The sequence below is a fragment of the Phyllostomus hastatus genome, unplaced genomic scaffold, assembly GCF_019186645.2.
Source record: "Phyllostomus hastatus isolate PE091 unplaced genomic scaffold, TTU_PhHast_1.1 phas_scaffold_78, whole genome shotgun sequence".
In the NCBI taxonomy this organism is placed as follows: domain Eukaryota; kingdom Metazoa; phylum Chordata; class Mammalia; order Chiroptera; family Phyllostomidae; genus Phyllostomus; species Phyllostomus hastatus.
Window position 1 is genome coordinate 12,090,022 of NW_025334041.1, and position 13,807 is coordinate 12,103,828.

Consider the following 13,807-nt stretch of genomic DNA (forward strand, 5'->3'; position numbering starts at 1 on the left):
TTCTAATGTTGGGGCGCAGAGAGGAAAGAGGTAGCCTGAGCTGGGTTTGGGCTTCATAATGAGCATGGCCTGCCGAGCCCCTGTGTGCTCCCAGCTGGCTTGGAGAGTTGGAGGGCTGGCCGGTGCACCCTAGGCTGGAGGGGAGTCCAGGGGCAGAGCCTGCAGGAAACAGAGGCAGACTTTCTCTGGGAAGTGGTACTACAGCCAGGGTGGAGGCAGACGAGAGTTAAACTGTGTCTGTAAATTACCGGGAAAGCCCTAGCTAATTGGGCTTTGGGGACCCAGCACTCCTGGGAAAGACTGAAACTCCCGGAAAAGGTGAAGGAAACTTCGCTGTCTTCTGTTCTTGAAGCTCTCAGAGCAGAGGAAAGGGGTGCTTACCAGGAGTTGCGAAGCAGATTTGCCTTGCAACTTTCTTTAAAAAAAAAACCACACACACCATATTTCTTTTTGTACTTGGGAAAAATCAAATGAGGCTTCCCCTACTTGAGTGGGATTCACTCCCCAGAATGGAAGGGCTGCTCTGCCCTCCCCCTCTGCCAGCCTCGGCACTAACCGTGTTTAACTGAGGCCATTTCAAGTGCTCTAAAACACCCCTTGGAAATAAAATGTAAGCTTTAATTGCTGTTCAATTACTTGTCAGCATTTCATTTGATTTATGACCCAGTTCTGGCGCATTTTTGACCCAGTTAAAGACTCATAAATAATATAGTTTCACTAGAAAGAATGAGAGAGGGAATAGAGGTTTGTTAAAGGCATCTTTTTATTGTCGCTTCAGTACCAGCACGCAACATAAATATCTAAGGAAGGCCCCTCGAGCTGGTTCTGTACAAAAGCACGCACAGTGAGAAGAGACCAACAGTCACAGAACAGAACACAGGTTGGCTTTTCCTCCAAGGAAAGAGCTGCAGCCACTCCATTATAGCTAAACTGTGGCTGTAAAAAGGGCTTAGTCCATTTTCACCCTCCAAATGCCAGCCTCACCCTCACAGGCAAGCGCATTTCCTCATTAATTTCCCTCCCCATTCTGGGATTTCCCTGCCTCTTCTTGCCAACAGCTACTCCTCACCTTGGTCCCCGGCCGCACAGCCAGCGGTCCCCCCGACCCCACCCCACCCCCAGCCACCCAGGCCCTCTCAGGCGCTTTCACCAGGAGATCCCTGAGAGGGGCACCGGCACACTTTCAGTGTTTCAAACATTCTTCTAGAACTGAGAAAATGTTTTCTTTTGGTCCCCATGGGCAAGAGAGGTAGGGAGCACAGGGACTTCGGGGAACTGGGGAGCCAAACGGCCCTCGCCAAGAAAACCTCAGTGGTTTTGGTGGAGCCGGGTGAGTCGCTGCGGGATTTGCTTAGAAAGGGCCGGCCGCAGAGACCGGCTAGTTTCAGGCAATGGGAAACCGACAGGAGGTATTTTTTTCCCCTTAAAAACAGAAACAAACAAAATGCCTTCAGCTATTATAAATTATTATTTTGTAATCACCTCGCCTGCCTTGCTCCCAAAGCCAGTACTTTGGATTTCAGCAGAGAGGCCTGACTTCCAGGCAGTCTGCGTGCCAAAGGCGCCAGACTGCAGCCTCGAGGTCAGAACCCCCGCTTCTGCCCGCGGCAGCCGGTGCCCAGAAGCCACCTATTCTGGGCAGGCGGAGCTCCTGTCCTTGCTTTCCCCCCAGGCTCCCCAGCTCCGCGGGTCCAGCCCCCGCGTTTTGCCCCGGCACGGTCCTGGCGCAGGTAGAAAGGTATGCGCCCTGGGCGCTCCAGCCCTCACCTCGGTGCCCTCGGCTCCCTTGGCCCGGGCGTCCCCTTCCCTGGCAGGTTCTCAGAGAGCTGGCCATCCCTGCATGCAGCTGGCTTAGTTGAGGAGGCGTGAGAGTCACGTCAGCAGTTTGGAGGAGAAAGTGCGGGTTGATTATTGACCCACGCCTTCTTTCTTCAAATGCCACATCCAACCCGGACGGTTTGAAGAGAAAATGCCGCCGAGCGGATTTTTGCGACAGGCTCTGGCCTCCTACGCGCGGCCCCGCTCCCCCTTTCAAGTTGCGCTGCCGCAATATGCCATAAGGAGCAAGTGTTTGCTGTTTTGTGCTCTGTTTACAGCGTTGGGGCGCCGAGTCATAAATCTTGCCCAGCCGTAAATGACAAAAACCATTGGTATGCATGAGGCCACCCTGGCCGGGAGTGCTTTTTGATTTCTCCCTTTTCCCTTGGCTTTGTTTTTGCTCTAAGGTGACACTTTGGCTCCCTGACAGTTTAAACATACTACTTATATTTTTAACACCTTCCTTTGAGGAGGACCGGCCGTTGACACCTTGGAATTGCACGAAAGCTCCATTTCTCTCTTTTTTGCCACACACAGACCCCCTTGCAGAGTTTGCTTCTGAATCTGGGGAGTTGAGAGAGGCGAGAGAAGGGAGGAGGACTGTCCTCCTTCAAGTTGTGGAAATATTACCGGGCACAAGCAGGCCTTTCCTCTGCTCAGCGCCCCTGTACACCACGAATTAGTTGGGGGTTGGGGGTGGAATACCACAGATGTCGGTTGCAGTTGAGGTCAGAGCTTTATCAGTTTTTCCCTGTGAGTGACCTGCATGTTTGGGCTGTGACACCCCCCACAGGAGAGCTGGACCCCGGGGTCTCTAGACTCGCGTGTGTACCCGAGCCCAGAGCGTCCCATGTCACTGCGCCAGCACCGTGCAGCTCCCCCCGGCTCCTTCTCTGCGGGCTGCCAGGGTTTCAGTGTTGATGCCTACCGACATAACCAAAGGCAGCCCCGTTTGCTCTCTGGGAGGTCTCTCGAGAAAAGAGGCCCCATCCGAGGCCCCCAAAGATTGGTTCTGAGGTTCTTCATTGGGGTGACAGGTGAGGTCAACTGCCCGAAGTCCGGGGAACTCTCTTGGCCTGTTTCTCCTCCCTGCCCCTCGACTGGAAATGTCCAGGGCAGAGGGTTACATGGTTTCCCAAACGTATTCCTAAGAAATAGAGCCCGGCGAGAGATCCCCTTTGTGAGAGCCGCTTGTCCTCATTAGCATAATTTTCCAGGACTTTAGTGACGCCCAGGAGCGAGGAGAGGGAGGGCGTGGGGGTTGGGGGGAGGCTGCCCTCCTCCCGCCACTGCCGAGCTCCCCCTCTCGCTCCCGGCCCTCCCCTCATCTCAGCCCCAGCCCCCAGGCCGGCCCGCGCAGCCCCAGCCGCCTCGGCCGCCCCTCCCGCCCGCCCCCAGCACCCCCCCCCCACCGCACCCCCTACCAGCCGCTGCTCCGCGCGTAATATTCATAAGAAACATACCCAAGTCGGTGCCACTAGCCCAGGCAGAGCCCCGCGCCGTGCTAGCGCTTATCTCCGGCCCGCGGCTGCTGCCCTCGGGAAGGGCAGGGGGCGGGGGTGTGGGGGAGGGGTGGGTGGGTGGGGTGGGTGGGAGGGGGGGTCCAAGCCGCCCCATTCCGCCCTGGGCGAACCGTGCCGGAGCAGCGAGGCGGCCACGCTCTGCGTCGCGGTGTCCCGGCCTCCGGGTCTCCCTCCCGCCCGCCCTCTCGGCTGATGCTGAGGGTCGGTGCCCGTCCCGCGCCGAGGGGACCCGGCCGGGCCGCCGAGCCGGGCCGGGGCCGGAGCCGGAGCCGGAGCCGGAGCCGAGCCTGCGCTCGCGGCGCTCGTCAGAAGTTAAGGTAAGCAGGGCCACGACCGGCCGCTCTCAGCGCTGAATGGCGGAGTTTACGTCTCGGTGATTTATGGCCGCAGACTTAAATCTCGGTTCAAGAAGAGTTCACAAGCCGGAGCTTCCTTCCCGGCAGTGACTGATACCCTTACACTTCGAGTTCAGGCCGCTTTCCCATCCCCGCCCCCACCGCTACCCCGTCCCCTAGCCCAGCCGCAACTTTTCCGTGTTGGGGAGGGAGGGAGGGAGGGAGGGAGGGGTGGGCAGGGGGACGTGGGGGCTCTTACCCCGTGTTCCTACTTAAACTTGGGGTGAAGGCAGGCTGAGGAAGGGGCGGGAATGGAAAGAAGGAGCGGTGTCTGAAGGAAGGAGGTGGAATTTGGGCAGATCTTCCAGACAGACAATAGGGCTTGCTTCCTGTACTCAACTTAGCCTCCTCAACTGTATCTCAGCTCTTGCACCTGGGGTTTATTGTCCAGAAACGGACCTTCTAGGAGGGATCTCCTCTGATCCCCGGCCCTGGTTTGGGGGTGCAAAGCAAAGTTTCCTGGCTGGCAAATCTCCAACTTCTTTACTAGGTTGCAAAGTTTGGGGGCTGAGCTGAGGGGTGGACCCTGTGGGCCCCAAGGTGGTTATTTGCTGACCTCCAACAATAGGAAGCGCTCTGGTGGGACCTCGGAGGTGAATCCGTATTTTAAGTTTATGGGAGTTGTCGTTTGCTCTTTGATTTTTGAAGGTATTTTTGTTATTTTACAAGACAATGCACAACTTGATGAGAAGACGTGGGTGAAAGGCAGGTGATGTAGCTTGTGGTAATGGATTAGCAAGTCGCTTGAAAGAGTGCACGTTCAAAAATAACTTAATTTTGTTTTATCTAATATCTTGCTGTTCGAGGGTCTGGAGTAGTTTTCTTAACCTGGCATTTTATTTTACACAGGCCTAGTATCTTACAAATTTATAATGGCAGACATTAACACTGCCAAATGCAATAGGAACTGTTTTCAGGGAAAGAACGGGAAACAGACATTAAAGTGCTATGCAGTTTTAAGTTTTATTTGACCATGTATTTATTTTTGGTAATGGTATCTGTAACTTTCCATCTATTTCCGAAAGAGAAACAATACCATGGGGCTCCGGATCACACACAATCACTCTGGGTATCGCATGCTGTAATTTTTTAATTGAGGTCCTGGAAAATTAATTGTGCCTATTTTGCAGATGTTGGTCAGATCGTTGGTTTAATAATGAAATCCAAAGGAGTACATTATTAAAGACAAAATTACAGTGTAATCATCTGTTGGTACAAGCTTATTACATTATTTTTTTCTAGTTAACAAAGTGCCTGCTATTCCTGGAAAACTTGAATAACTCCAGGACTCGAATCCACACAGTTGGGGTGTGACGTGTAAACCATTTTCTTCACATATTTGTCACTGCAGTTTCCTTAAGTGGTCAGAGAGAAACATTGTGACTGTGTCAGAGTGTGAGTGTGAATATATGAACTCACGTGGAACTTTTCTGAGCAGAACCAGTGGTTGACCATGCAAAGGTTGAAAAAAAAAAAAGAAACAGATTTTATTTCTGCAAAGTGCTTTCTAAATAAAAAATAGTTGAGAAGGCTTTTGATTGCTTTTTAGACTTCTAGGGTTGCCCTTTACTTGGTGTTTCTGAAGCAGGTAAATAGGCCAAGTAACAAATATCAACAGCAGCAGCAGCAGCAGCAGCACACAAAGATCAGGGAACTCTGGCAGGATTTTATGGCTTGTGCTTCCATCCCTTGTCCGGAGCCAAATGACCCCCATACATCAAATTACATAGCAGTTTCTAAGACAGAACCTATTATCGTTAAGTTGGAAGGAGAGTTCACGCCGTGGTCATGGAGATGAACGCTGGTTTTTCAGGTTCCTGGTGGGTTGTTTTTTTCTCTAATCCATCATGTTTTAACAGGTAGAATTTGATAGTTGCTCTGAATAACAGCACCTCAGAAAGTCCAAGGCAGGAGGGTCTGGGGACCTTCTGTCACAGAGGAGGAGAGGTAGGAGTGGCTTGCTGGGACATGCCTGAGAAACAGGAAAAGGAGAGGAGTAAAAAGCTGTCCAGGTTGGAGTCTGACTTGCTGGAGTGGGTGTTGGTGGTGGTCCCTCCCCGCAAAGGGTGTTCCATCTAAAGTTTTCTCTCTCCCCTCTTAGCCCCAAGGGGCTCATTGGGAGGTGAGTCCCGTCCCTGCACAAGGGTAGACTGCCTAACCATCTCAGCTTCTGCCGTCCAGTAGGGTCCAGTAGGGCAGTTGCCTGAATTTTTTTTCGTGCATACCTCTCTGGTTCTGGAACGTCCAAGAAGGGGCTGGATAGGACGTCACCCCCCCGCCCCAGGTCAGGGCTCTTTTGGCAAATGTAAGTCCTAGAGCAAGGAGAGGAGGGAAAAACAAATCGGGGAGCCAAGCTCCCCTTTGCCTCCCTGCTCCTTCCCCACAATTTCCGCAGGGAAGGAGTCGCGGGGCTTGCTGGATGAAGCCAAGGAGCAGAGAGGAAGGGACACCCCGAATTTCTTCTTCCCTGGAAAAGAAGGATCCCAGCCCTGCCCCTTTCTAGCCCACCAGGCCTTTCTTCCTTGGGGCTCCAGCTCCCGAGGCCAGGCTCCCAACCCTCACTCGCTCGTCTCCTCTCTCCCCGGAAAACCCCCCAACTCCAGACGCAAGTTAAGCAAATATTTGTAGCCGCCAGTAAATTCCAGCGGCTTTTTATAGCGCGGCTCTCTGCGCCCGGGGCCAAGTCGTGCTGCTAAATATTGCTGACCACTTTTTCTTTTATGGCTTTCATGTCACTTAGCTATTGAGAGTAAGATGGATTTGCGCGGAGCCCTCACCGCGCGGCGATTCTCGCCCCCCAGGTCTGCGCCGGGCGGCCATTGGCGGCGGAGCGTCACGTGACTGCGGGGGCGTGCCAATGTGCGCCCTCGCGGGTGTCAAGCCCCTGTCAGAGTGTGCGATCCAGAGCGTGAAACAACGCGATGCAAAAAGCGACCTACTACGACAGCTCGGCGATCTACGGTGGCTACCCCTACCAGGCAGCCAACGGGTTCGCCTATAATGCCAGCCAGCAGCCGTACTCGGCGTCTGCGGCCCTGGGCGCCGAGGGCGAGTACCACCGGCCCGCCTGCTCGCTCCAGTCACCTGCCAGCGCCGGGGGCCACCCTAAGGCGCACGAGCTGAGCGCCTGTCTGCACACCCTGAGCGGCCCGCCCAGCCAGCCCCCAGGCCTGGGCGAGCCGCCCCTGGCCCCACCGCCGCCCCAGGCCGCGCCCCCTGCCCCTCAACAGCCTCAACCACCACCACAGACCCCTGCTCCAGCTCCTGCCGTGCCCCCGCCCCCGTCTTCAGTCTCCCCCCCTCAGAATGCCAGCAGCAACCCCACCCCTGCCAGCGCGGCCAAGAGCCCCCTACTCAACTCACCCACGGTGGCCAAACAAATCTTCCCCTGGATGAAGGAGTCTCGCCAGAACACAAAGCAGAAAACCAGCGGCTCCAGCTCAGGTAAAGAGGTGCCTTCCGGAGGAGGATCCTCTGGCCTGGTTCCTGGTCCCCCAGGCCGCCTCCAGGCACAGGCAGCGCGGCCTGGAGCGCCAGAATATTTCCAAGGATTCACTGTCCCTTCTCTTTCCACCCTACACAGGTTTCCAGAGTCTTTGCAACTAGGGAGGAGGCAGGACTCTGTGTGCTCAGGAAGCCCCAGAGAGAGACCTAATGGAAGCCTCTCTGGACTTCTCCAAGAGCAAGTGGGGCCTAGTGAGTTAGGAATCTCCTCGTGTTCCCCTTTTGCAGTGAGGACCTTTGTGCAGAACAAACTCGAGCTCCACTCTCTTTTTAGCACCACAACTCGTTTTTTAATGAAACAGTGACACCCACTCCACACTGAAATGTGGCGGAATAAAAGCAGGCCTAATCACCCTCCAATTCAGAATCAATACTTTGCTTATTATCAGAGCCTATTTTAAATGTTTGCTCCAGCAGATGGAGTGGCTGGCTGCCTTACCACTGGGAAGGCCCTACTCAGACTTAGCACAATGAAGGCAGCCAGGGATCTCCTGGGGGAGGGGATTCAGACTTGTCATCCTAATGGGAACCACATGGGCTTCCTGGAACCCGACTCCAGTGGATGATAGGCCCTGGGTCTTGCGGCTTCCCAGTATTCTTGATTACTATTGCCCCTGCCTTTTCCAGTTGCCAGTGCTGTTCTGAGAATCTAGGACCTTCCTGACCCAGGATTGGGAGGCCAGGGAAGACAGGAGGTCACAAGATTAGTAAGCAAAGCTGGGGCAGGCTGCTCTGTGACATGGAGTACCCTAATTAATAGGACCCAGCATTAGGGTCCTGGGCCTTCCCACCAGAAATGGATACTGTTAATGAGACCTCTTTCTTTGGGCAGAAAAAGCTTCCACATTGGGGCTTCTACTCTACCCATCTCCACTGAGGAGATTAAATAAGTGGCCAGTCAAGGCAACTGTCCAATCCTTCAGACAGACAGTGAATGAGGGGAAGGTTTATTGCACATATATTATTAGGTGGCCCACATTTCATTTGTGAAGGGAAGGAAGGTGGTGAGACCACCTTCCTCTCCCATAGAGAGCTTGAGTCTGGCAGGCCTGCAGATCACTAAAGGAGTCAGAAAGTGAGTAGCTCCAGGAAGGAAATACAGACCAGGAAGCCAAACTGGAGATTCTGCTTTCTAGTCCTTTACACCCCCCCCCCGCCCATTGGAGAAGGCTATGATTTACAATTTGACTGAATGAGGGGCTAGCTACCCAGCTCCCAGCACTGTCCAGGACGGAGGACAGCACCTAGTTCTTCCTCTGAGCCCTTTCTGAGCCCTGACAAATGGTGGGCTCTTTAGGGTGTGGAGCCAGGAGGAGCCTGGTTAGGTCGGACTGGGCGGGGTTGCAGAGCTGCCCCTGACGCCACTCTTCCTCTACTCTTCTGTCCTGGCAGGAGAGAGCTGTGCGGGCGACAAGAGTCCGCCTGGGCAGGCGTCCTCCAAGCGGGCGCGCACGGCCTACACGAGCGCGCAGCTGGTCGAGCTGGAGAAGGAATTCCACTTCAACCGCTACCTGTGCCGGCCACGCCGGGTGGAGATGGCCAACCTGCTGAATCTCACCGAGCGCCAGATCAAGATCTGGTTCCAGAACCGCCGCATGAAATACAAGAAGGATCAGAAGGGCAAGGGCATGCTGACGTCATCAGGGGGCCAGTCCCCAAGTCGCAGCCCTGTGCCCCCGGGCGCAGGCGGCTATCTGAACTCTATGCATTCGCTGGTCAACAGTGTTCCCTACGAGCCCCAGTCGCCCCCGCCTTTCTCCAAGCCCCCCCAGGGCGCCTACGGGCTGCCCCCTGCCTCCTATCCTGCACCCCTGCCCAGCTGCGCGCCGCCGCCCCCACAGAAGCGCTACACAGCCGCGGGGGCAGGGCCAGGGGGCACACCCGACTATGACCCGCACGCGCATGGCCTGCAGGGCAACGGCAGCTATGGGACCCCACACTTACAGGGAAGCCCCGTCTTCGTAGGGGGCAGCTATGTGGAGCCCTTGAGCAACTCTGGGCCGGCCCTCTATGGCCTAACTCACCTCCCTCACGCCGCCTCGGCCGCCATGGACTACGGGGGTGCCGGGCCGCTGGGCAGCGGCCACCATCACGGGCCCGGGCCGGGGGAGCCGCACCCCACTTACACGGACCTTACCGCCCACCATCCTTCTCAGGGAAGAATTCAGGAAGCCCCCAAGCTCACCCACCTGTGATGGTGGGCTCGGGGCTGCGCGCCAGGAGAGTCCCCCCTCCCCTCTCCTCTTCCTTTGCTTTTTTTGTTTTAAGGTTCTCCCGGCCCCTCCCTTTTCTCTCTCTCTCCTCTGCTCCCTCCCCTCGCCCCGTTTTGTTTTCTTTGGTAACGCGTTTTTATAGTTTTTGTGACGTAGCAATCTTGGTTGCTGGAATGGCTGTCAGTATCAGTAGCGATATTTATCTCTTCCCGCCCCTCGTCGGCCGCTGGCCCTGCACCCTTTACCTTCTCTACTCTTTGATCAGAAACAGGGTATATGAACAAATTTTCTAGCCGAGTTCTTCAATGTGAATTTGTTCGTACATTATGGCTCCCGAGGGGACGCGATTACTTTTTTTTTTTAATTTTAGTTTTTTAATTGCACTTCTTGTAAAGAGCGAGAAAAAAAAATCAAAGGCGCTTTGAGACAGGGACCCCCTGTGCAAGGTTAACTACGTGTACGTCTTTCCGTGTGTGTATGCTGGTGAACAGTCAGATTTATTTATATTTTTTTTGCAAGCATTGAATAATCTAAGTTTTAAATATTATTTATCCCCATCCGTTCGTATTTATATTAAAGAAATTCTGTACCCTGATTGTTCAGAAGGTTTCTTGGGCCTTTTGTTCAATGGTGTATTGGCGTACGTAGGAAATTTTTTATTTGAAAGGGAAATGTAATTCCTTTATAAAAAACGGTAACGATGCAATAATACCAGAGAGGATCCAGCTTTCGAAAAGCGGTGATTTAATTTGTAACATCCGGCGAAACTGAAGAAAACAATCTGTAAACGCGAAAACTGCTACATTTGTTTTGAGAGTTCTACATTCCTTGCTGCTCACACTCTGAGAAACAAAACAAAAAAAAAATAAAGTTTTTATTCTGAATAATATCCGCGTTCGGAAGGGGTTCTTTGACCGAAGATGGGGGTCTGCGTGGAATGGAGGCGAACTGGCGGAGCAGGCCGCAGCCGCGCCGCAGCTCCGGCTGGGGCCTGGCGGGGAGGCTGGACCCGGAGAACGGCGAATTCTCTGGAAGGCAGCCGGAGCTCCCGGCGGCTGCAGCTCTGGAGACGCCGAGCGGCCAGCCCGCTGGGCTGCCTGGTTCCCAGCTGCCACGGAGGCCGGCGGCGGGCACGGGGGCTGCGAGCGGAGAGCTGACGGCAGGAGAAACAAAGGCAGCCGGCCCAGGCGCGGCGGGGGGCGCACAGGTGCCGGGCGGCCCCACCGGGGAGTAAGCGGGCTGTCTCCGTGTCCTCGATCTTCCTCCGGTCAAAGCCTTCTGGCCCACATCTTAACCTGGGGAACCGCCAGCCCCGCGGAGGATGCCGAACACTTTCCAGGAGCAACCCGACTCTCCGCGGATGCCGCCTGGTCCTTTATCAAACCGGGAGGCAAGAATCCCTTCTAAAATTGCCACTAGGAGCGAGGCGGCTGGAAGGAGACTGAGGCTCACCCAGGGCTCCAGCGCGAGGAAGGCCGAGCCCTGCCTCCGACTGCTGCAGTCCCAGCACCGGCTTCCTGTCGGAATTTAGGATTTGGCTTTCTCTGGATTTATTTCCTCTCCTTCTGCACTCCCCGGGTTCTTTTTATGGCCCCAGGGGGAGGGGGAGAGAGAAAGGAGATTAATATCTTTTTAATAAAAATGCAATTTTGCAAGTACTTGTTTCATTTGATGCTACAGGAGCTAAATATTACATTTCTGCTCCTGGGCGGCCGACTGGCTGGCTGGCAGGCAGAGGCAAAGGCAGGCTCGGGGAAGGGGACTCTTTTCATCTCCAGAGGACAGACCTGCTCAGAGAAGGAACCAGATTCAGAAAGCGCAGACCTCCGGGCTGCATCCCCATCAGCATCCTCCTTCAAAGCTGGAAGTGAGGAGCTACCTGCATCCGGGACCAGGAACCTCTGCTGTGACCAATAAACCCCCTTTCCCCTTGAATTCTGTGTCAGGGGCAGAGGTGGAAAATGTCGCCATTTTGTTTTGCAAATCCAAAATACCCATCTTCACGGACTCTATCTTCCCTGCTAAGAAGCTCCCTCAGATGATCTTTAGAAACAGGCACTGGAGCCACTTCTGGGTACCTGCAGGGGCTGCTTTTAGGAAACCTCCACACGTTTTAAGAAGAAGAAAAGGGATCGAAGGATGCAAACCTAGGCAGTTGTAAAGATCTGGGTGCTTCTCTCCCAGCCAGAGGTGCTTCCCCCACATCTGTCCTGGGCTCCGTCTATACAGCTGAAGACTTGGGGCTGTGGAAGAAGTGGACTTGGTTGAATGTGGCACACACTCAGCCTCCCTGCTGAAATGGGGCGCATCTCAAAAGTACAGAGGCTGGACAATTAGTCTTTGTAAGGACTGGAGCTTCCGCCCTTCTGGGCGTTCACCTCTACATTAAGCAGGCTGAACAACAGATTCGAGAGTCTTCTTTTAAGTAATAATTTTAAAGAAGTGCAGAAGATTGAAATTACCTAGGAAAATAAGGAAGAGTGCGGGGGGGAGGGGAGATCCACTCAGAGAGGAATATCTTTCAGAGATTCCACGACCGGAACTTACTTCTCAAATCTACTATTTAGTGGAGGGAGGACTGGCTTGGAGGCTTCCTCTTCCCCCACCCCCCACCCCAGGGCAGAGTTTTAAAATGAGATTCCAATATGATTTTCCCCATCTTGCCAGTCAAGACATTCATTTTGGCTTCCAAAGCAAAAACATCCATCTCGCCCCCCAGCTTCCTAGATATTAAAAAGAAATCCTTATTAAAATAGCCCCTGAGTTAAAGTAATAGACTTGGGGAAGATTCCAGTGTTGAATGGTGAAAGAAAAGGGTTTTCTTCCAGATGGTATTTGAATTAAGGCCGCTGAGGCAGCAGAAAGCTCTCACCCACGCAGCCCCTGACAAAGCCTTGGTGATGCGAGGGCAGTGCTGCGCCCTCTCTGTAGCCCCCCCCAACCCCTCAATATTTTCTGGTAAAAGCAAATGCCAAAAGCTGCCATCCCAGAGTCTGCAAAGCACCTTTCCTAAAAGCGGCCTTATACGTCTCTCTGCTGCCAAAAAAATATCTTTAAAAAGACTAGTTTTCCTTGTTTACTTGCGTTTCCTGCTCTCCTCTTTGCTCGGCCACATTTGATCTTGGAAAGAGCTCGAAGCTGAAATGTGTTCTCAAGGGCTAGAAGCTGTCAAGGCTTTTGGTGAGCAAGATTGATCGCGCCCAGACTTCCTTCAGAGCTTTGTTTGGAATAAAAGCAAGAAAACTGAAAAACCTCACATTTTCCAAAATAGCATCTCTATCTGTAAGGCAATGCTCCGAGCTAGTCAGCGATGGAGGGCACTTTATATTTAATTTCCAACCCAAGCCCCCTTTGATGCCGGCTTCAGAGATGGAGTCCTGTCCTTGCGCCTTGCACGGCCTTGCTTGCTTTCTGCATAGGGCTTTCTCCCGCCAACCTCTCTCTCCCTAGCCATCAGAATGATTTATTTTCCTGCCACCGATGCCTGCCGGTCTGGGGGAGTCTGATCACTTGGTCCATTTCAAAGGAAGCAAGCGGGAATTATCATCCTCAGGGTTTTGGGGGGAAAGAGATACCTTCAGATTTCTCTCTCAGCCTCCAGCCTCCTCCCTTACTTCTAGCTTGGTGGTGGATTTTTCAAAAAGTTATTTTTGGGTATCTAAAGGTGTTATCTTTTGAACCCTCCAGCACAGTCCAAGATGTGCTCAGTCTCAAGTCTCAGAATTGGAGAAGAGAGAGAGGCAGAGAACAGAGAAAGAGAAACATCATAATTCCTCCTTGGGTCGCCTTGTCTCACCTGCGGTGCTGTTTCCCACAACAGAACCTCCTGAGTGCAAACATCCCTGGTGGCCAAGGAGCAGGAAGGTGCGGGAGACAATGGGGGCAGCCGGGGAGTCCTCACTGCATCTGAACCAGCAAGCCCCTAGTCAGAGCGACAAGGAGAAGGGGAGAAGAGGAAAAGAGAGAACCAGGCGCCTTCTCCCTCCCTGCTGCTAACTTCCAACAGACTTCCTGGAAAACGGAAATACTCACCGCACCCGAGCCCCACGGGTATGAAACCCAGAATGCCAGGAGCCGCACACGCCTGCTCCGGGGGGCGGCATTTCTTTGGCTGGCCGCCGCCCTGGCTACAAGGATTTGAACACATGGACCTGGGTTTGTTGTCTTGCTGGGCACATGCATCTATCTCTCTCTCCAGCCACTCCTGAAAAGTTGACGGCGCAGGAAGATGGGGAGGAGGCTTCCAGAGCAGCCTCCCGTTTTCCGCTTCCTTCTGGAGCCAGACGCCAAAGCTGCGGTGGAAAAGCCGGCTGACAATGGGCCCGGGTCGGGGCTGGGGGAGCGGACTGGGAGC

At 53.9% G+C, this 13,807-nt stretch overlaps 1 protein-coding gene and 1 long non-coding RNA gene across 6 annotated transcripts in view; one reads left to right on the forward strand and one right to left on the reverse strand.

Annotated features, from left to right (window-relative positions):
* The window catches only part of HOXA3 (homeobox A3), a 45,453-nt gene extending 35,113 nt beyond the window's left edge, over nucleotides 1-10,340 (forward strand). For 3 of the 4 annotated variants that reach the window (XM_045827099.1, XM_045827098.1, XM_045827100.1), the window contains 2 exons: nucleotides 6,538-7,180; nucleotides 8,633-10,340. In XM_045827099.1, the coding sequence (XP_045683055.1) occupies nucleotides 6,658-7,180; nucleotides 8,633-9,435 (1,326 nt within the window). In that variant the 5' untranslated portion in view covers nucleotides 6,538-6,657 and the 3' untranslated portion in view covers nucleotides 9,436-10,340. Of the gene's footprint in view, nucleotides 1-3,435; nucleotides 3,659-6,537; nucleotides 7,181-8,632 lie in introns of those variants that run through there. The other variant, XM_045827097.1, reaches the window with a different exon arrangement.
* LOC123811134 lies at nucleotides 4,782-13,791 on the reverse strand. Of its 2 annotated transcripts, XR_006784358.1 has the most exons (4): nucleotides 13,250-13,787; nucleotides 11,601-11,696; nucleotides 9,430-11,240; nucleotides 4,782-5,708 (listed from the first exon to the last, which is right to left on the reverse strand). It is a non-coding gene; the product is annotated as an uncharacterized LOC123811134 (long non-coding RNA). The 2 variants fall into 2 exon arrangements; XR_006784357.1 differs by having other exon boundaries at nucleotides 9,430-11,696; nucleotides 13,250-13,791.
* Nucleotides 13,792-13,807: the final 16 nt, after the last annotated feature.